Raw genomic sequence first — 22915 nt, forward strand, 5'->3', positions numbered from 1 at the left:
TCACATGACAGCTTTGACAGTTCCAATGAGATTATGCACTCTTTGCGAACAATTATGTAGAAATACAACAATCCCAAAGGGGATGCCTTCCCTCTCCCAAAGGTGACCATGCATCATATTCAGAGATACTTTACCTCTCCAAAGCCTGGCTACCCATTAAAATACACCTCTTAACTGGTCCAATCTGCACATTATGGATTTCACACTCCTAGCATACTAATAACCCACTTCAGTGGAGGCATCTGATGATTTAAATGGCCAGCTGCCTCCGTCAATGATGCGTGCACGAACCCAGGCCCAGCTCTAGTCCTGCAGTTGCAAAATAGGAAATGCCATCTTTTGGGGAAGGAACTTTGAGTTTCTGACCATCTCTGGGTTTTCACCATGACTGACAACCTCTTGGCCACAGTGAAAATCTGAGCCGAACTGCTTATGGGCGGGACTGTAGCACAGTGGTTAGCACTGTTGCTTCACAACGCAAGGGACCTGGGTTCGATTCCCGGCTTGGGTCACTGTCTATGCGGAGTCTCACAATCTCTGTGTAGGTTTCCTCCGGGTGCTCCGGTTTCCTCCCACAAGTCCCGAAAGACGTGCTGTTAGGTGAATTGTATATTCTGAATTCTCCCTCTGTGTACCCGAACAGATGCCGGAGTGTGGCAACCGGGGCTTTTCACAGTAACTTCACTGCAGTGTTAATGTAAGCCGACTTGTGACACTAATAAAGATTGTTATCTATAAATTTTAGCAGTAAAATAATTCCAGGTCATGTTTATAGGTCTAGTTTAAGAATTATGTTGTGGCAAGGATACATCATCAGAGTGCTAACATCAAACAACAGGGAAAGGGGGTGGTAAGTACAATGTTAAATAATGTTAGAATCCAGCAGAAAATTTGTAAATTCTTACAATATCATTACATTGCATATATATTTGTGAGACAACTATGTTTTTAAATGTTTTTCTCTCTTCTTTGAGTTCCTCTGGTGCAATGCACAATTTTGACTTATGTGGACTTGTAGGTGCCCCGTTGTGATACATTTAGAACAAAGAAAAAAGAAGAATACAGCACAGGAACAGGCCGTTCAGCCCTCCAAGCCTGTGCGAACATGATGCCCTAACTTAAAACAAAATCTTCTCCCCTTCCTCGGTCCATATCCCTCGATGTCTCTCATAATTTTGTAGACCTCTATTAGGTCTCTCCTCAGCCTCTGCCTTTCCAGTAAAAAGAATCCTAGTTTATTCAATCTCGCCTCATAGCCAACACCTTCGAGACCAGGCAAGATCCTGATGAACCTTCTTTGCACTCTTTCCAAAGCTTACAGTATACAGTGAATGGTAGAACCCTCACGAGTATTGACAGTCAGAGAGATCTTGGTTTACAGGTCCACAGGTCACTGAAAGGGGCAACACAGGTGGAGAAGGTAGTCAAGAAGGCATACGGCATGCTTGCCTTCATTGGCTGGGCATTGAGTATAAAAATTGGCAAGTCATGTTGCAGCTGTACAGAACCTTAGTTAGGCCACACTTGGAGTATTGTGTTCAATTCTGGTCGCCACACTACCAGAAGGATGTGGACGCTTTAGAGAGGGTGCAGAAGCGATTTACCAGGATGTTGCCTGGTATGGAGGGCATTAGCTATGAGGGGAGTTTGAATAAACTTGGTTTGTTCTCACTGGAACGAAGGGGGTTGAGGGGCAACCTGATAGAGATCTACAAAATTATGAGGGGCATAGACAGAGTGGATAGTCAGAGACTTTTTCCCAGGGTAGAGGGGTCAATTACTAGGGGGCATAGGTTTAAGGTGCGAGGGGCAAGGTTTGGAGGAGATGTACGAGGTACGTTTTTTACACAGAGGGTTGTGGGTGCCTGGAACTCGCTACCACAGGTGGTGGTGGAAGCCGGGACGATAGTGATGTCTAAGGGGCATCTTGACAAATACATGCATAGGATGGGAATAGAGGGATATGGACCCCGGAAGTGTAGAAGATTTTAATTTAGATGGGCAGCATGGTCGGCGGAGACTTGGAGGGCCGAAGGGCCTGTTCCTGTGCTGTGCTTTTCTTTGTTCTTTGTTCCAAGTTCTTATGATAATGTGGTTACCAGAACTGCACGCAATACTCCAAATACTTCACATGGATAGAGGGATACGGCACAAGGAAGTGCTGTGGGTTTTGGCAAAGGTTGGTAGCATGACTGGTATAGGCGTGGAGGGCCGAAGGACCTGTTTCTGTGCTGTATTGTTCTTTGTCCTTTATGAGGCCTAACCAAGGTGTTATATAGCTGCAACATGGTTTCCCAACTCCTGCACTCAAATGTCCCAGCTGATGAAAGGAAGCATGCCATATGCCTTCTTAATCACCATGGCCACCTGTGTTGCCACTTTTAGGAAACTGTGGACACGCACACCCAGATCCTTCGGTATGTTAATGTTCCTAAGGGTTCTGACAGTTACAGTATAGTTCATTCCTAGATTTGATCCTCCAAAATGCATCACCTCACATTTGTCCAGATCAAACTCCACCTCCCATTTCTGTCCCAAGTCTCCAATCTATGTTTATTCTGTTGTATCCTCTGACAATCCTTGGCACTATCAGCAACTCCACCAATCATCGTGTCATCCACAAACTTACTGATCAGACCACCCACATTTTCCTTCAGATCATTTATATATACTACAAATAGAGGCCCCGGCACTGATCCCTGATGAACACCCATCCACCGCTACTCTTTCTATAACCAAGCCAGTTCTGTATCGATCTAGCTAGCCCACCCCGAATCCCATGTGATTTTAGCTTTTGTACCAGTATACCATGTGGGACCTTGTCAAATGCCTTACTGAAGTCCATATAAACTATGTCCATAGCCCTTCCCTCATCAATTTTCTTTGTCGCCTCATCAAAAAACTCAATCAAGTTGGTGAGACATGACCTTCCCCGTACAAAACCATGCTGCCTGACACGAACTGGTCCATTTTCCTCCAAATGTGCATACAGGTTGTTCCTCAGTATCTTTTCCAAAAGCTTCCCCACCATTGATGTCAGACTCACCGGCCTACAATTTGCTGGATTATCCCTTCTTCCTTTCTTAAACAAGGGAATAACATTGGCTCTTCTCCAGTCCATAGGAACCTCACCTGTGGTCAAAGAGGATGTGAAGATATCTGTTAAGATCCCAGCTATTCCCCTTGCCTCCCACAGTAACCTGGGATAGATCCCATGTGGCCCCGGGGACTTGACTGCCTTGGATACTCAACATTTCCTCCTTTGATATATTGACGTTCTCAAGATCATTCTCACATCTATCCCTGACCTCAACATCCATCCTGGCCTTTAAAAGCCTACCACATGTCAGACATAGATTTGCCATCAAATAGCTGCTCCCAGTCCACATTCCCCAGCTCCTGTCTAATTTGGACATAATTGGCCTTCGCCCCATTAAGCAAGTTCACCTGTGGGCCACTCTTGTCCTTATCCATGACTACTTCAAATCTAATGGAATTATGATCATTAAGCCCCAAATGCTCCCCCACTGAAACATCAATCACCTGGCCTGGCTCATTCCCCAATACCAAGTTTAGTATGGCCCCCTCCCTGGTTGGATTGTCAACAAATTGTATCAAAAGCCCACCTGGACACATTTAACAATTTGCTCTCCATCATAGCACCTGGCTGTAAAGGATTCCCAGTCAATATGGGGAGTTAAAATCGCCCATCACAACTACCCTTCTTTTTTCACACCTTTTCAGTATCTGACTACACAACTTCTCCTCTGTTTCCTGCAGCTGTTGGGGGGCCTATTGTACACTCCCAACATTTGATTTTACCCTTTTTATTCTGAGCTCCACCCATAATGCCTCACTACAAGATCCCTCCAATGGATCCTCCCTCAGCACAGCTGTGACCTTCTCCCTAATCAGCAATGCAACTCCCCCACCTCTTTTGTTTCCCCTTCTGTACCGTCTAAAACAATGATATCCTGGAATGTTAAGCTGCCAGTCCCACCTTTAACCATGTCTCTGTAATTGCAGTTCATATTTTCATGCAGTAATCCAGGCTTTCAGTTCATCTGTTTTACCTGTTATACTTCTTGCATCAAAGCAAACGCACTCCAGACCTACAGTCCCGCTGAGCCCTGCGACTTACCTCTGTTTGCTCTTACTCTGCTCTATGTTTACCTCAGTCTCACATTTTTCCCCAGTCTCTACACTTACTGGCCTGCTGTTCCAGTTCCCACCTCCCTGCCACACTAGTTTAAACCCTCCTGAAGAGCACTAGCAAACCTCCCGCCCAGGATATAGGTGCCTCTCCATTTCAGGTGCAACCCGTCCTTCTTGTACAGATCCCACCTTCCCCAGAAGACATCCCAGTGATCCATATATCTACAGCCCTCCTTCCTACACCAGCTCTTTGGCCATGTATTCAACTGTACTATGTCCCTTTTCCAAGTCTCACTAGCACGTGGCATGGGGAGTAATTCTGAGATTATTACCCTAGAGGTCCTGCTTTTTAGCTCCCGACCTAACTCCCTGAATTGTCTTTGCAGGACCTCTTCCCGCCTATGTCATTAGTACCAATGTGGACAATGACATCTGTCTGTTTACCCTCCTGTTTCAGTATGTCCTGTAGCCGTTTAGAGACATCCAGGATCCTGGCACTAGACCTTTATGCGCAAGTACAGCTTGATGGCTAATCCTTCCATCGTCATAGAAACCCAACAAAATTGAGGTACTTGTGCAACTGCAAATTCCACTAAGCTGATTCAAACTCCTGTGCTTTTCTGGCCTGTCACGCCTCTTCTAGTGAAGTGACCATAAAAAAATTAACAATTTTTTAATCATAGGGTATCGCACTTTATACAATAATTGCAATATATTGCAATAGCGAAGGAGGTTGAGGGGAGACCTGATAGAGGTCTACAAAATTATGAGGGGCATAGACAGAGTGGATAGTCAGAGGCTTTTCCCCAGGGTAGAGGGGTCAATTACTAGGGGGCATAGGTTTAAGGTGAGAGGGGCAAGGTTTAGAGTAGATGTACGAGGCAAGTTTTTTACGCAGAGGGTAGTGGGTGCCTGGATCTCGCTTCCGGAGGAGGTGGTGGAAGCAGGGACGATAGTGACATTTAAGGGGCATCTTGACAAATACATGAATAGGATGGGAATAGAGGGATACGGACCCAGGAAGTGTAGAAGATTGTAGTTTAGTCGGGCAGCATGGTCGGCACGGGCTTGGAGAGCCGAAGGGCCTGTTCCTGTGCTGTACATTTCTTTGTTCTTTGTTCTTTGTATATCTCTGTAGTCCCATTGGATCATTGTAGTGTTTCAAACTTTTATTGCACAAACAAATTTTAATAGGTCCATTATTACTATATTCCAGTTAAACAAAAGCTATCTTTCGTGATCAGAACATCAAATGAGCCATTATTAAATGAGCCGTGTTTAGTTTGGTTATTTATTTCCTATACCTCATGAAACATATTTGTCGGAGGACTTCCATGCAAGGCCTTGAATGACTCCAATCTGCATTAAGAATGAGGGTTGCATCATCATCATAGAATCCCTACAGTGCAGAACGATGCCATTTGGCACCAACCCTCCGAAAGAGCACCCCACCCAGGCCCACAACCCCGCCCCATCCCTGTAACCCCACCTCACCTTCACATCTTTGGACACTAAGGGGTAATTCAGCATGGCCAATCCACCTAACCTACACATCATTGGACTGTGGGAGGAAACCGGAGCATCAGGAGGAAGCCCACACAGACACCGGGAGAACGTACAAACTCCACACAGTCACCCGAGGCCAGAATCGAACCTGGGTCCCTGGTGCTGTGAGGCAGCAGTGCTCACCACTGTGCCACCGTGCTGCCCACGTCCCAAAGTCAGGAGAAGGTTTTCCGCATGTTGCACCTTGTCACCAGCGTTGAAAGTTCTTGTCATCTTTAATAATCACAGTATTGATTTCTGTGACACCTGTTTCCTGAGCATTCACAGCACCAACCCAACCTAACACCTTATTTAAAATTCACAGCACTGACCCTGAATTCCTATCTCCTTTAAACTTTACAGGACTGGCTCGATCTTGCAATCACCTTAAATATTCCTGGAGCTGGCTTATCTCAGGACCACACTACACTGTTCTTTTACCACACACATTGCAAACGTTGTCATAGAATTTGCAGCCCCCTTCATGAATAAGGGCTCCTTTGAACTTTAAGCATAGGAGCTAAGCACTATCACGTGTACTTCAACATATTTTGTTGACAATAATTAAGTTACCTTTTCTCCACTTCAGCAAAGAGAGGATTTGTTTTTTTCTCCCGGACGACATTCCAACAGAATCGATGTTGTTCTCTTCAAATACACAAAGATTGTGGACCACTTTCTTCCTTTTCTTACAGCTCGGGATAATCAAAGAATTCTCTGGACTTTTCCTCTTTAGATTCAGGTCCTTTTTCTTCTCCTGAATCATAAATCATCAATTTAACAACTCTGTTTTTAAACAGACCAACTTCACCTGAATGAAATGAGCTGAGGAACAGGAACTGGTCAGAAACTGAATATCCAATCTATTTATAGCCCAGAAAAATCTTAAATCATGAAATGAGCGACGACGACTGTGGCTGGCGGCAGAGGAATTTAACAGGTTGCTGTGTGCTCAAAGTGGCCGAGCGACATATTTCTACACAGCATATTAGCCCTCTGCTATGCAAAGTGACGCTTTCCTCTCCTCAGGGGATCATCCTGTTTTGAGTACTTCTAATCTGCAGAAATGTGATGCAGTTTGCCTTTTCTCAGCACTGGGGTGCTTTCGGAGAAACGTGGTTCTCAGCACTCCCAGGGCGGCCACCCAAGGACAGTTTGTAACTTCTAATATGCTGGCAGTTATTGTGCTTGAATTCTATATCTATCTCTGTGTATCTGTGTGCTTGCTCCAGGCAGTTACTCTATGCACCAGTTCTTCAAGCATCTCTGATTTTTCTGTCAGGAAGGATAATGGAGATAGATTTAGCAAAAAAACAGCGAGCCAGCTCACAACTAACCACCAGTAGTAAAGGCATCTTTCACTGCAGCAGATAGCGATTGCACTTTAATTCCCAGTTTTTTTCCCATTTCCTTCCTCCCTCAGTTGAAATGCTGAATCACCCAAAGCTTTATTTCCATTTGCACCATCAGGTCAGCTACCGTGCCCAACTTCATGTGTGTAACTCGAAGGTGAAAGCTCGTAGCCTGTACAACTTCAAAGGCCAATGGATACTGCCCTCATCTGACTGGGTATCTGTGCAATCCCAGCACGGATTACTGAATATAACAACTAAGAGAAAACACAGTTGATATCCTCCACTCTCAAATCAATTTTAGAACTCCCACAACAACTCTGGATCAAATCAATTAACTTGGAGTAAACTGGTAAGTAAATCCGGGACCGTAACATGTGTTTAACTCTGACATATGAGACAGCAACATTAATTATAGAACCACTCTCCCCTCATTCTTTAGCCCTTTTTCCCTCTCCCTTCAATGAAGGTGCTGAACTATTGGTTTCATAAGTGACAACATTCCTCTGCTGCCTCACTCAAGTAACTATTCTTTATGTATAAGTGGAGGAAGTTAAGCTTTTCTCAGGCGGAGACTTTATAACAAAGCCCAATCTATCCTGTCATGATGTTTACAAATGCACATTTTCAGCAAGAGCAGAGCGGGTGAGCAGCTTTACTATTCCCTTCCCACTAGTTTTCAGTCAGGTGAGTCATCCAGCAGATGCAATAGCAGTTTCCACGACATCAGTACTCTGTAGTTTATCATGTAGAACATGAGTATATACAGAAGTGAGGATCCTATGATGTTATTAAGGCAAAAAAATAAATGGCTTGGATTTATTTATCAGCCATGTGTCAAGCCTTTCTTAAAAGAATTCCCAATTCTGCTGTTCCAACGAGGAGTTCCCCAAGCTGGTGGACGTCTGCATTTGCTCATGTTGAGACAATTGAAATGTTAGCAACTGGCAATGCTGGAGCCAGTGAGCGTCCTGCTGCAGACTCCTGCTCCTTGACTGCTGCCACACGTGTGTCGCACATTCATGTTTGTTCCGAGTTGGAACAAGGTCACTGTAAGAGTCCGATCACATGATTTATTGATGCCATCATCAGCCATTTGCGAGGGCAAACAGGTAGTCTATCCTAACAGCCTGTAGAGTAAACACCTTCCCAATAATGCGCTTGTTTGTTTGTTTGTACCTTTGTGGTATGCAAGCCTATCCTTTAAAAATACCACAAAGAAACCAATGCTGGAAGACTCCCGGAGAAGTAAACAAAAATAGAAAAATCTTCGATTTTTGTACAGACATCCAAAAAGGATTAAGAAGCTGTGGTATTATCAGGTATTACAGTACACATGAGGCTGAAGACCATTGGTTAAACCTAGGAGTTTACCATTGGCTGTTGGTATGTAGCTCTGCCTTGACGGGCAGGGTATAAGAACCGGTACCGTCCCAGCAGCCCTCACTTTCTGTACCGAAGCTGCTGGGGAACAGTTTCAGTCGATTAAAGCCTTCAGTTATGTTACAACCTCGTCTTTGAAATTAATTGATCGTGCCTCAATTAATCGACTAGACTTAAGCTGAAAGAATGGATCTCCGAATCAAGCCGGAGTGTCTACAACTCAGCCCCCACGCGGAGAACTCAGCGGCGATATTTAAGCACTGGCTGGCGTGCTTTAAAGGCTACCTCGAGATGGCCGGAGGTACCCCCTCAGGAGAACAGAAACTGCATCTCCTACACTCGAGAGTAAGCCCTGGAATCTTCACCCTCATCGAGGAGGCGGAGGACTACGATGCTGCGATCGAACTGTTAAAAGGACATTATATCCGCCCTGTAAACCAGGTCTACGCACGTCACCTGCTCGCAACTAGACGGCAAAGCCCCGGGGAATCGCTGGAGGACTTCTACCGTGCGCTACTGGTGCTGGGCAGAAACTGTGGCTGCCCGCAAGTTTCGGGCAGCGAGCACACGGAACTTCTAATCCGGGATGCCGTCGTAGCAGATATGAGCTCCTCAGAGATCCGCCAAAGACTCTTAGAAAAGGACACACTGGGACTGAGAGAGGCATGGGCCCTGGCAGGGTCCATGGATGTTGCTTCCAGAAACGCGCAGCCCTATGCGCCCGACCGCGCGGCGGCCCCCTGGGCTGCGTGGCATCCCGCAGCGGCAGCCCCACTGACCTTCCCCGTGTCCCCGCAGGCCTGCGCTGTAAGACGGCCCGCTAACTCCGTCAGGCCCCGCTGCTTCTCCTGCGGGTGGGCGAAGCATCCCCGCACACGCTGCCCGGCCCGCACCTCCACCTGCAAAGGGTGTGGCAAGAAGGGCCATTTTGTGGGGGTCTGCCAACCACGAGCCATGGCCGCGATCTCCAGCGACTCCGGACCGTCGCCGCAATCTTCCCCTCGGGTCCCAGGCGGCCAGCACTCACCGCCACCCCCTATCCTAGAGCCATGTCCGACCCCAGGGCGCGGCCATCTTGCCCCTCGGACACCACGCTGGACGGATGGGCGCCGCTATTTTGTCCATCCCCGCCACCATTTTGTCCATCCACGACCGTCATGTGCGATCCATGGGAGATGCCATCTTGGATGGGGCCCCAGGCCCCCAGCACGGCCGACTACACACTGACCGATCACAACCCGTAACTGCTCCATCTGGCTTCGGTGACGCTGGACCATAATCGACCTCGGACACTCGCGACTGCAACGACGACGGTGTTCATCTGGCCAGGTGGGCTAAACCGGTGAGAAACTCCCCAGGGCCCAAAAAAGTGACTCAGTGTCATGGAATAGCGATGGGGAACTCACTGGTGGAGCCGACGAGAAACACCCTGAAAAATCCACCACACATTAACTTTGGAATTATTTGGGAGAGTCAAGCCCAAAGTTCATTTTTCATTGGTTAACAGATAAAATTGTTGGGTGTGACAGGAGGGTATGAAAAGGAAAAGCTAGAAGAGTTATGATCACACAGTTGGCTGGACATTAAGACCGGGATTCTTCGATCCTGCGCCGGGTCGGAGAATCTCCGGGGGAGGCGCGATTCCCGCTACGCCGGTCGGGGGCCGTTGATAATGGCCCCCCCGGCGATTCTCCAGGCCCCGATGGGCCGAGTGACGGACAAGTTTTGCCCAGTCACGCCGGCGTGAATTACTCACCTCACACAGGGCGGGACCTGGCAGATAAGTGTGCGGAGGCCGTCTTGGGGAGGGGTGGGCACAGGGGGATCCGATCCCGGGGGGGGTTCCCCACGATGGCCTTGCCCGCGATCGGGGCCTACCAATCGGTGTGCGGGCTGGTTCCATGGGGGCCTTCTTTCCTCCACGCCGTGCCCCTGCAGGACTCCACCATATTGCCTGGGGGCCGGCGCGGAGAAGGGAACCCCCGCGCATGCGTGGAAATACCCTGCCCGTTCCGTGCATGCGCAAACTCACACCGGTCCTTCGACGCCGGTTGGAGCTGCGGGAACCACTCTGGCTTCAACCTAGCCCCGTAGAAAGTGGAGAATTCCTCACTTTCGGGGGCTGTTGACGCCGGAGTGGTTGGCGCTGGTTTTCACGCCGGCGAGGAACATAGACCCATTATTGGAGAATCCCGCCCTAGAACTTGAAAGTTTTGAGACAGACAAGCTGGTTAAATATTTGCTTTGGTTGCGACAATATGCAGGCAACCTGCTCAGTTAAGATGCTAACCTTGCCCTCCCTGTACTCAGTATTTTACCTGGATCACGAATCTTCAGGGCTTCATGCCCCATTTGGGTTGGGGAATGTTAGCTACTCCTCGCCTGGCCATAGACCTCTCCCTGGCATTATGAGTTATTTTGCCGTACAAAAAGAGAGGTTGAGAGTTAGAGAAAGACTCTTGAAAAGGAAAGTGACCTCGACATTGACTGAGAGCTTGAGAATTCGCTTCAGAATGGGAGATAAAAGAATAAATTGTGGAATGTGCAGTGAGGAATCCTGGGAGGGGGTTGTAATTGTGTCAGCAATTGCCTGTGGGAAGAGAATTATGTTATTGTGCAGTGTGAAGAAACCAAATGAAGAATAGGGCGTGTTTGCATTGTGACCATGTGATTGTATGTTGAAAGATGTGATAAATCCTAGAATGGGTGACAGGTGTTATGAGCTGTGAATTATTCAGAGTTGAATGGAGAGATGTAAGGGGTGGTGTGAGCTGTAAATACTTATACCTTGTTCTCGTGTGGATGTTGGCTTTCTTTATGCATTGAACCCAGCTCCTGTGGGTCAGGCACATCTATGCGGACCTGCTGTATAGTGGATTAAGGATCCTCCTGTGGATGTCGGGGCTTCCAGCAGGACCTCCAGGGTGGCATCTTAAAAATGGGGGAGTGCTTCAGACTCACTTCGGAGACTCCCCTCTTTGAAGTGTAGAACATTTGAAAGCAGAGACTGCAACTTTGTTTTAAGAGGTGCTTTTAAATTATCCAACCCAAAATTGCAGAGAAAATGGGCAAATTGCTCATTTCCCATCAATGTTATTTACATGAGGCGTGGGAGCCAAAATCACATCAGAACGATTTGTCATTTGTTCTCCGCCCACTTCCCACTTTGAATTAAAATTGGGGCTTTTGTCTGTCTTTTCTCCTCTGCCCAATTCTACATTCTGTATTGCATGTCTGTCTTAGTGCTTGCCAGTCGAAAACATTGAATGTAGACATTCATTGGGACCCCAAAGTGGGTTTCCCCTGGGTGCTCCGGATTCCTCCCACAGTCTAAAGACTCGTTAGGTAGATTGGTCATGATCAATTGCCCCTTTGTGTTCAAAAGGTTAGGTGGATATAGGGTGGCGGCTTGGGCCTGGATAGGGTGCTCTTTTGGAAGTTGGTGCAGACTTGATAGGTTGAATGGCCTTCTGCGCTGTAGGGATGTTATGATTACTGTATGTCGCAAGACTTAACATTCTGGTACAATCAGTTAACCGAGCATAAAGCATAAGATACTGATCTGGCACCTTCTAGTCTGTACAGTTTTGCAACAACTGATATTAATCCCAGTAGGGGAGAGAGAATCAACTTCCATGTGCTTGCAACAAAATTACAGAGGGACCTTCAATGTCATCCATTACAAAAGTTCCATCATTCTTATTTAAAGAATTTATCGCATTAAAGTCAGCTCACCACTCATTGGTTCAGAATGAAATGTCTTGTGACACATACACTAATGTCCACATCAAAACTTTCAATGGGCAGCACGGTAGCACAAATGATTAGCACTGTGGCTTCACAGCGCATGGGTCCCAGGTTCGATTCCCTGCTGGGTCACTGTCTGTGCGGAGTCTGCACTGTGTCTGCGTGGGTTTCCTCCGGGTGCTCAAGTTGCCTCCCACAGTCCAAAGATGTGCATGTTAGGTGGATTGGCCATGATAAATTGCCCATAGTGACCAAAAAAGGTTAGGAGGGGTTATTGGGTTACAGGGATAGGGTGGAAGTGAGGGCTTAAGTGGGTCGGTGCAGATTCGATGGGCCGAATGGCCTCCTTCTGCACTGTATGTTCTATGATAACTCCCCGCCTCGCCGGGTCGGGGAGAATACCGCCCCTGATGTCCAGAGACAGATAATGTGGTGCCAACCCGGCTCTAAAATGTATCATCGATTTAATAAAAATAAATTAAAATAGTTCATAAATTAACTCCACTACAAGAATTTGAGAAGCAAGGGTGACCGTCCAGAGCAGACCGGTTCTGGAACTGATCCCATGGCAAACTTCTCCAAGGCCTTTTACGTGGAAACTGTATTCTGAATTATTTCTGTTTAACAGAGACATTCACATGTTTGTTTCCTCATACTAACTAATTTATCATTCTAATACAAAATGGATACAAATCTCAAGGTTCTTTGGAGACAGAACCTCCATCCAAAATGTTTCTAAGATTTTAGAAATTTGACAATTTACTCTCCGAACAATGTACTGAGCAACGATTGCAGTGCTTTATTGACTATTTTAAACATGGAACTCGCTACCATGGCTCAGGGGTAGGCCCACTGTGAGGTGTGGCATTGAGGTACACTGAGCAGAACATCACAGCTTTAGTCCCTGGCATGTGTTCAATCAGCTGGTTATAGCTGCACCACCAAGAGGCATCATCATTGGCTCAAATGCTGCAAGCTGTGTGTCAATTCATTTTCTTTTCTTTGTTTCAATATAATTTTTTTTCCCAATTAAGGACCAATTTAGCGTGGCCAATCCACCTAACCTGCAAATCTTTGGGTTGTGGGGGTGAATTATTTGTTGCTTTGGGTTAAATTTACTTTGTCTAATTTCATTTTTGCAATCCCTGTCGTATTTATGTGCTGCTCATGCTGATTGTGTTTTTCAGGGAGTCTACACGTTCTCCCAGTGTCTGCATGGGTTTCCTCCAGGTGCTCCGGTTTCCTCCCACAGTCCAAAGTTGTGCAGGTTAGGTGGATTGGCCATGATAAATTGCCCTTAGTGACCAAAAAAATGTTAGGAGGGGTTATTGGGATACGGAGATAGGGTGGAAGTGAGGGTTTAAGTGGGTCAGTGCAGACTCGATGGGCCGAATGGCCTCCTGCTGCACTGTATGTTCTATGTTCATGTTCTAAATACATTAAATTAGCAAAGATTACGAAGTGAACTGGTGATGCTCTGCTTGGGTCATGGAAGAAGGACCACAGGAATTGTTTACAGCTTCCATGTAGCCTGCCTCAAAAAAATAAAATCCACATGAGCACCTGAGGCTGGCACTGTCAGTCTTTCGATGCTGCATCTGCACAAATCGGAATGTTTGGAATTTAGACTCCTGCCCTTGTGCCACCTCCTGGTGTAATGGTGTGATGACAGTCCTGCTTTGTGCAATGGCACATAAGGTGAACTGGCTCAGTTCATTACTAAACTCTCTGAATGCAGCTGGAATTTCATTGTCAAATTGGGAGGGGCACGAAAACGAAATTAACCAGTATTGTGCCATAAGGTAAAAGCATCTTGGCTCTTCATGACAAATAGAGTTTGCAATAAGAGGTTTGTAGTTTTGCATACAATCCACGATGACTCACCAAATTCTTTGAAAGCAACAGTCACTGACATAGTGCTGACGACAACTATCGAACACAAGTTTCACTATTGCCCCATATTTACTAGCCACAATTAATCAAGCCAACAAAAGCTACCTCCCCATCCGGTTGGAAAACCACCCGTCAAATGCACAAAATGATTGTTGATATGAAGTTACTAAACCAGAAAAGTAGCAATCCCGTGTAACATGGGAAAAGCTGAAAGAAGAGGAACCAACAAAAGCTATCTTTCCATTAACACCAATGGCATGTTGACAACATCCTGTGGGTCTCCTTTAGTTGACAGCAATCCCTCTGCAAATATGCTGCTTTTCAATACATACTGGCTTAAAAAAAAGTGAACCTTCCTTATAGATTTATTTAGTGGATCTTGTCAGAAATCCATTTAAGTTATTATTGGAATCATAAAATAGAATTCCTACCATGCAGAAGGAGGCCATGTGGACTATCGAATCTGCACCAACTCTTTGAAAACCCACCCTACCGAGACACAATCTCCCAACTAACTGCTGTGATCCCACCCTAAGGGGCAATTTAGCATGGCCAATCCATCTAACCAGCACATCTTTGGACTGTGGGAGGAACCGGAACACCTGGAGGAAACCCACCCAGACACGGGGAAAATATGCAAAGTCCACACAGACAGCCATCGGAATCGAACCCGTTCCCCTGGCTCTGTGCCACTGTTCTGTATTGGTTGAATGACATACATAATTCAGGAATGGTGAACCCACTGACACTAGTTTCTTGTCAGCGTCATGTAAATAGCGTTAAATATTTATTACTGCCTAAGACTGCTGGCAGCTTATTTCCATCCAATTGTAATTCCGGCTTTTTACTAGTTTCTGGAGTTGCCTCAAAATCAACACACAGGTCTTCCCAGCAGCCGGCCATCGCAAATCCCGTAAATTTAGGAGGGAGGAGGTAGGCCAATTTTCCTACTCCAGTTCATTCGTTAGATTCACCGAAAAGTGCCGTGTGTAAATGTCAAGTTAAGACAGAATTGTGATTACACGTCAAAAAGCACTTGTGTAAAGAACAAATGTTTTTTGAGACCACATGCCAGAGTAATTTTGTCCGAAAGAGAATAAGAAGGTGAAAAAATTGGTGCAGGAAATGGAAGATGGCTATAGCTGATAGCAATCATTCTACAATAATCAGTGGCTATTCTTTTAAAGTAAAAATATTGTTTTCGGTGTAAACCTGATACAGGCGGCAGGATGTATGTATGAAATTAAATAAAAGTAATTAGATACCTAACTAAACAATAATTAAGTAGGATTTTGAATTTACTTTATGGTTTAAAAGAAAGCTTGTTCCAAATTCCACTCCAGCTTCTTCCCTTTAACCCTGTTACTCAAATGTATTGACTTGGCTATGGAATAATAGGACTGCACTGGGAGCCCTCGAGCAGATTACAGGACTGCACTCACCCGCTGACCAACCTGTCACTGACTGTTTTGACTGGTTCATCCGGTTTACATTCAAAATTTTACTTCTGTTTAACACAAGAGCGAGGAAATGTAAAAGTGTGTGAGGCATCCCGCAGATAAAATACTTCATAAACCCTCGCAAGTGCTCTACTTGGCAAATCTTTTAAGGTCACTGCCGTTGCTGCTCTGAAATAAAATATGATGCAAGGTCCCACCAGAAACATGAGCCTATTTTTCTCTTTTAGATGCCAACATTCCTGTTCCGCATTTCCAACATTTTCTGTTGTGCTTCCCTTCCCAATATTTTTCACCAGCCCTTCTCCACTCCACTCCCTCACTGCTGTACAGTGCCTGTCATGTCCTCATGCCTGAGGAGCTATTATTCATGTGTGACCCTCACTGAGGCTATAAGGCCTCACCCTGTTCTTACACACAAGTACTTCTAACCAGGGTCACCAGATAGCAATCAGAAGCAGGAACTTGAGTCAGCGTTTCCCACATAGAAGAGTGCAGAGGGCAACCGTAACACCCCTACTGCTATTCCGCTAAAACCAATTAACTCACCACAGACCAAGGATTAGCTCTGATTCCCAGTTAGCTGTGTAACTATCAAGTCACTGATATAGCTGCTTAATATATTTGCTATTTTTACTTCCAATTGTCTTTTTGTCACGATGTTGAAGTGAATATATTAATAATTATATTAGGATAGGTGACTGCTACTATAAGCCTCAAAAAATGATTTCCCTGTCAGTAAGGATAAAATGGCACAGTGGTCATGAAATGTAACTTGAATATGACCTTAACAGATTTGGTCAATAAACATCACAGCCTCACGAACTGTACAGAGTCCACACATTTCTCAGTGAAGAGTGGTGATCGTCCCTTTAAGGGAAACATAGCCAGAAAGGGATAATCACCACATAGAGTTAATTTATTTGGATTGAACTGTGTTCATAGCTATGCATTTCAATTTCCAAAATGACATTCACATGTCATTTCCAGTACTCATTGCGAGCCCCAGAAACGTTTTGCTTAGTGTCACACATATAGCTTGCCTGGATGTAGTTCCTTTAACAACTCTGAAAGAAATGCAGAATAACACTCAGTTTGCACAAAATCATGACTTTTTCAGAACATCTTTACACAGAGCTTGTCAACTTGCTGGCTCTCACATACATTACTTTCTTCTTCATGCCCTATAACTTTGGGACTTTGTTTGTGCCTAGGCTTTAACGAAGAATGTGGAATCCATCTGTCTCCTTTCCTGGACAGGTTCCATTGTTCTCACAACTTTCCCAAGAGTTAATTGTTGATGGATGTCCTTTGCACAGGTAATGGTCATCATTTGCTGGAAGGACTGATTTTCCTCAATAAAGTGTTTCAATGAATAGGTGCAAACTGCAACAAAACAGAAAATGTTTGAAATACATGTCATTGAGAAAAGACAGCTTCACAATTTAGGCATCTGCACTGAATAATCTGTTCTCTTGACAGAAACTGGGAGATTTGCTGAGTCTTTTGGCTTTTATTTGCTTCAAACTTTCTTGCATTTATAGCTTTTTCTTTTTCAGGTCCAACAACAACAATCCATTAAAATACTTCTTCCATCGAGCAGGAGATAGAAAAGTCTGAGAATACTCACAAACTGACTCAAAAACAGCTTGTTCCCCACTGTTACCAGACTCCTAAACGACTCTCTTATGGACTGACCTGATTAACACTACATCCCTGTATGCTTCACCCGATGCCGGTGTTGTGTAGTTACATTGTATACCTTGTGTTGCCCTATTGTGTATTTTCTTTTCATGTACTTAATGATCTGTTGAGCTCCTCGCAGAAAAACACTTTTCTCTGTACCTCGGTCGGTACACGTGACAATAAACAAAATCCGAGCCGAAATACCCGCATCACAATGGATTGACAACAATCATGTTTTTATTTCAATTATCTTTCAATACTATCAAGCTGAGAAATTCCTTGAAAGTCAATTACTTTACAAGATTTGTTCCTGAGGCCAAGAGGTCTATCCTTGGCCCTCTCCTATTTCTCCTCAATATGCGGCCCCTTGGCAAAATCACCCGAAAACACACCGTTGTTTTCACATAAACGCTGATGACACCCAGCTCTACATTACCACTACCTCACAACTCTTCCATTGGGCTGGATTTCTTCAGCTGTGGCATTTTCGCTGGGAAGGGGCATGTAAAATACGAAGAGTAGCAAACTCACCACCTGCCCATCCCCAAGCTGCCACCATAATATGGTAGGTGGACAGTCACTGAAATCAGGAGCCACCTGCCATTTTAAAATATATAATCAAAGGTCAATTGCGCTTGTTATCAAGCCAATTGAACTGTATGATGCACTGCCCATGCCATCAAATGGTTGGCATGGTCAGGCAGCCATGAGTGGGCAGGACTTCCGTTTGTTATGGGTCCGGGTTTACAGAACCCAAAGTGTTTCATGGAGTTCAACCGACCCACAACTTTTAATAGATTGTGGTGTGGGAAGCACACGGCGTACTCTCCTGGTGTGATACAGCAGAAATGGACAAATGGGTTTTAAAACAAAACAATGTTTATTCTATGAATTCAAGTTAACCTTTTAAAAACAAACTTTGAATATCTTAACACCGATTACTTCAAAGATAACCCCAAAAGACTACAATACTAAATAATCCTTCAAACTGTTCCTTTAAACATCCAAAAGACTTCAAACCTTCAAAAATTGGAACACATTAGGTTACATTCAATATATTTATAGTCTTTGGATTGCAGACATCAACAGACCAGCTCTGTGTTTCTTCCTGCAGCTCACAGCAAAACACACAGACATTCCCAGCTGCCTTCTCAAACTGAAACTCAAAAAAGCAGGAGTGAGCTCAGCTCCCCCACCCTCTGACATCACTTCAGTAATATGATCAGCTCCATTTCTTAAAGGTGCATTGCTTAAACATCCATTTCTTAAAGGTACTCTCACATGACACTTTGCAAATATTTTGTAAATCAGGAAGGAAGTGGTTGCACAGCATTTGGAGGGTTGCCTATGCACATCGGAAACACCCCGCCCCAAAAGCTGTTTCCCCCCAACTGGCCTCCAAAATAGGCCAACCCACCAACCCTTGTCCCAATCCTTAGGCTGCCCAATCTCCCTCTGTCCAAGACCCTCGTCTTACCCTTCCCCAACTGTAAACCAATACAGATTGACATTTAATTCCATTATAGTGACTTGAGCCAGAATTTTACAATTGTCCCCCCTCCATTGGGTTTTATTAGCGGGGATTTGATACTGGGGTGGGCAAGGCCTTGGCTAGAAAACCCATCCTTTCCGCAGTAAAGGTCCTTAAGTGGCAAATTATTGGCCACTTCAAGGCCGTTTTCCACCCAGCCTTAATTCTGGGCTTTGTGTGGAGAGTCCGAAAATCAGGGTTTTAGATTTTGGGCAGGGTGTTGGGGACGGGTGGCGGGGGGGGGGGGGGGGTCTCCATCAAAATCCCCTTTCTGAAGTCCATCAGCCTCCAGACCTCCCCCCCCCCCCCCCCACCTCCCTAATGGCCTCTCCCCCGAGACATCGGTTGATTCCTTTATGCCCTCCCCAGACATCCCCACCCAGGGACACTTTGAAATACTGCAGCAACTTAACACTCATTCAAACGTGAAATGGCTGCAGGGCACCCAGAGTTAGTGGGTTTGTATACCCCATTAACTCTTTGGATGCCAAGATCGATCTGCTAAACACTGATAAAAACACATCAATTATACAATTTCCAAGAATCAATAGTCCATCCCAGTTGGACTCAATCCAATCCTTGAAGCTGTCATGTCCAAACCTATCCAATAAAATTGTGATCAACCCATGATTGAGCCTCATCCTGTGACCTGGGTTTACCAAAAGCTTTATATCAATCTTTTTGTATGTTTTCCCCATCCTAGCAACCTGCCAACCCTTTGTTCAGTGAAAAACAGGATGGCAGAACTGTCATCCTTTTTACTCCATAAATTGTCTCAGAGTGCCAGGATATCAGAAGTGGCTTCCTTTTCACTTCCAGAGAATATTGGGGGCCACTGATAAAAACTTGCTTACTTTGTAATCTGAACACACATCTCCTGTGCCTCAAAAACACGGGCAAGTTAACTAGCCTAAATCCCATCATGCATTGTAGCCACTGCTGAGAGTTTACATGATTATCACTGCTATGTCCTAAAATACAGGTTTAATGGTTAATGATGATTACCCAGTACACTTTCTATAATTAATCTCAATCCTTAATAAACCAAATTTTGTAAAACTACTCTAGTGACATCCTAGCTATTCATTTTTAAGAGGTCTCATCGCTGTACACTCCTTTCAGTGCGGACAGCCAATCTGATAAGACCATAAGACATAGGAGTGGAAGTAAGGCCATTTGGCCAATCGAGTCCACTCCACCATTCAATCATGGCTGATTTCAACTCCATTTACCCGCTCTGTCTCCATAGCCCTTAATTCCTCGAGAAATCAAGAATTTATCAACTTCTGTCTTAAAGACACTCAACGTCCCGACCTCCACCGCCCTCTGTGGCAATGAATTCCACAGACCCACCACTCTCTGGCTGAAGACATTTCTCCTCATCTCTGTTCTAAAGTGACTCCCTTTTATTCTAAAGCTGTGCCCCCGGGTCCTAGTCTCCCCTGATAATGGAAACAACCTCCCTACGTCAATCCATATTAGTACCTTGCCTCGAATACTTATTTTACTCAGCAGTCTCCCGTGAGGCACCATATCAAAGGCCTTTTGGAAGTCAAGATAGATAACATCCATTGGCTCTCCTTGGTCTAACCTATTTGTTATCTCTTCAAAGAACTCTAACAGGTTCGTCAGGCACGACCTCCCCTTACTAAATCCATGCTGACTTGTCCTAATCCGACCCTGCACTTCCAAGAATTTAGAAATCTCGTCCTTAACAATGGATTCCAGAATCTTGCCAACAACCGAGGTTAGGCTAATTGGCCTATAATTTTCCATCTTTTTCCTTGTTCCCTTCTTGAACAGGGGGGTTACAACAGCGATTTTCCAAGTGACTTTTGAAAGATCATAACTAACGCCTCCACTATTTCTTCAGCTATCTCCTTTAGAACTCTAGGATGTAGCCCATCTGGGCCTGGAGATTTATCAATTTTTAGACCTCTTAGTTTCTCTAGCACTTTCTCCTTTGTGATGGCTACCATATTCAACTCTGCCCCCTGACTCTCCTGAATTGTTGGGATATTACTCATGTCTTCTACTGTGAAGACTGACGCAAAGTACTTATTTAGTTCCTAAGCTATTTCCTTGTCTCCCATCACTAGATTACCAGCGTCATTTTGGAGTGGCCCAATGTCTACTTTTGCCTCCCATTTGTTTTTAATGTATTTAAAGAAACTTTTACTATCATTCCTAATGTTACTGGCTAGCCTACCTTCATATTTGATCCTCTCTTTCCTTATTTCTCTCTTTGGTATCCTCTGTTTGTTTTTGTAGCATTCCCAATCTTCTGACTTCCCACTACTCTTTGCCACATTATAGGCTTTCTCTTTTGCTTTGATGCATTCCCTAACTTCCTTTGTCAGCCATGGCTGCCTAATCCTCCCTCTGATAACCTTTCTTTTCTTTGGGATGAACCTCTGTACTGTGTCCTCAATTACTCCCAGAAACCCCTGCCATTGCTGTTCTACAGTCTTTCCCACTAGGCTTTGCTCCCAGTCGATTTTCGTCAGTTACTCCCTCATGCCCCTGTAGTTACCTTTATTTAACTGTAACACCTTTACATCTGATTCTACCTTCTTTCTTTCAAATTGGAGATTGAATTCTACCATATTATGATCACTGCCTCCTAAGTGCTCCCTTACTTTAAGATCTTTAATCAAGTCTGGCTCATTACATAACACTAAGTCCAGAATGGCCTGTTCCCTCGTGGGCTCCATCACAAGCTGTTCCAAAAAGCCCTTCTGTAAACATTCAATGAATTCCCTTTCCTTGGGTCCACTGGCAGCATTATTTACCCAGTCCACCTGCATATTGAAGTCCCCCATGATCACTGTGACCTTGCCTTTCTGACATGCACTTTCTATTTCGTGGTGCATTTTGTGCCCCTGGTCCTGACCACTGTTAGGAGGCCTGTACATAACTCCCATTATGGTTTTTGTGCCTTTGTGGTTCCTCAACTCTATCCACACAGACTCCACATCATCTGACCCTATGTTGTTTAATGCTATTGATTTAATTTCATTCCTAATTAACAAGGCAACCCCGCCCCCTCTGCCCACCTCTCTGTCTTTTCGATAGGTTATGAATCCCTGGATGTTTAAATGCCAGTCCTGAACCCCCTGCAACCACATCTCTGTGATGCCTACCACATCATACCTGCCAGTCACAATCTGGGCCACAAGCTCATCCACCTTGTTCCGTACACTGCGCGCATTTAAATATGGCACCTTTAATTCTCTATTGACCGTCCCTTTTTGTTTTCTTAGTGTGGTGGACCTTGGTTTACTGAGCCTTTCCATACACTGTCATATTTTGTGGGATGGGGACTATCGTAACCTCTCTTGAGTTTTGTCTTTTCGTGCTTTTTTGTATTCCTAAGCAGCTACGCTTCCCAGATTACTTCACCTCTTGGTTCCCTGACTTTCCCTTCCCCCCCAATCTCTAGTTTAAAGTCCTATTGACCACCCTATTTACTCTTTTCGTCAGAACCCTGGTCCCATCTCGGTTCAGGTGGAGACCATCCCAACGGTATAGGTCCCCCCCTGTCCCAAAACTGATGCCAGTGTCCCATGAAAAGGAATCCCTCTTTTCCACACCACTCTTTCAGCCACGTGTTAACTTCCCTTATTCTTGCCTCCCTATGCCAATTTGCACGTGGCTCGGGCAGTAATCCGGAGATTATGACCCTTGAGGACCTGTTTTTTAATTTGAATCCTAGCTCTTTATAATCTCTAAACTGGTCTCTTTCCTAGACTTGCCTATGTTGTTGGTACCGACATGGACCACAACAACTGGATCCTCCCTCTCCAGTATCCTTTCAAGCCGGTCAGAGATGTCCCGCACCCTAGCACCGGGCAGGCAACATACCATGCGGGACTCTTTATGCTGCTCACAAAGGATACTATCTATCCCCCTGATAATAGAATCCCCTACAACTAAAACTTGCCTATTTACTCCTTCCCCTTGAATGGCCTGCTGAACCATGGTGCCTTGGTCACCTGACTCATCCTTCCTGCAGCCCTGTTCGCCATCCACACAGGGAGCAAGTGCCTCATACCTGTTGGACTGGGTCAAGGGCTGAGGCTCCTGAGTTCCTGACTGCTGGTTCCCTTTACCTGCCTGACTTGCAGTCACACCCTACTGTCCCTGGCCACTGGCAGGATTTAAAC

General features: G+C 45.2%; 1 protein-coding gene and 1 long non-coding RNA gene across 2 annotated transcripts in view; one reads left to right on the forward strand and one right to left on the reverse strand.

Moving 5' to 3' along the window:
* LOC140427055 (uncharacterized) overlaps window positions 1–6618 on the reverse strand; it is a 50840-nt gene extending 44222 nt beyond the window's left edge. The window contains exon 1 of the mRNA XM_072512507.1: window positions 6274–6618. Coding sequence (XP_072368608.1) covers window positions 6274–6466 — 193 coding nt within the window. The 5' untranslated portion in view covers window positions 6467–6618. The remainder of the gene's footprint in view (window positions 1–6273) is intronic.
* Window positions 6619–16669: 10051 nt separating this feature from the next.
* LOC140427477 (uncharacterized) lies at window positions 16670–17419 on the forward strand. The gene is made up of 2 exons (XR_011948507.1): window positions 16670–16851; window positions 17092–17419. It is a non-coding gene; the product is annotated as an uncharacterized lncRNA (long non-coding RNA).
* Window positions 17420–22915: the final 5496 nt, after the last annotated feature.

Source organism: Scyliorhinus torazame, chromosome 7 (assembly GCF_047496885.1).
Source record: "Scyliorhinus torazame isolate Kashiwa2021f chromosome 7, sScyTor2.1, whole genome shotgun sequence".
Classification (NCBI taxonomy): domain Eukaryota; kingdom Metazoa; phylum Chordata; class Chondrichthyes; order Carcharhiniformes; family Scyliorhinidae; genus Scyliorhinus; species Scyliorhinus torazame.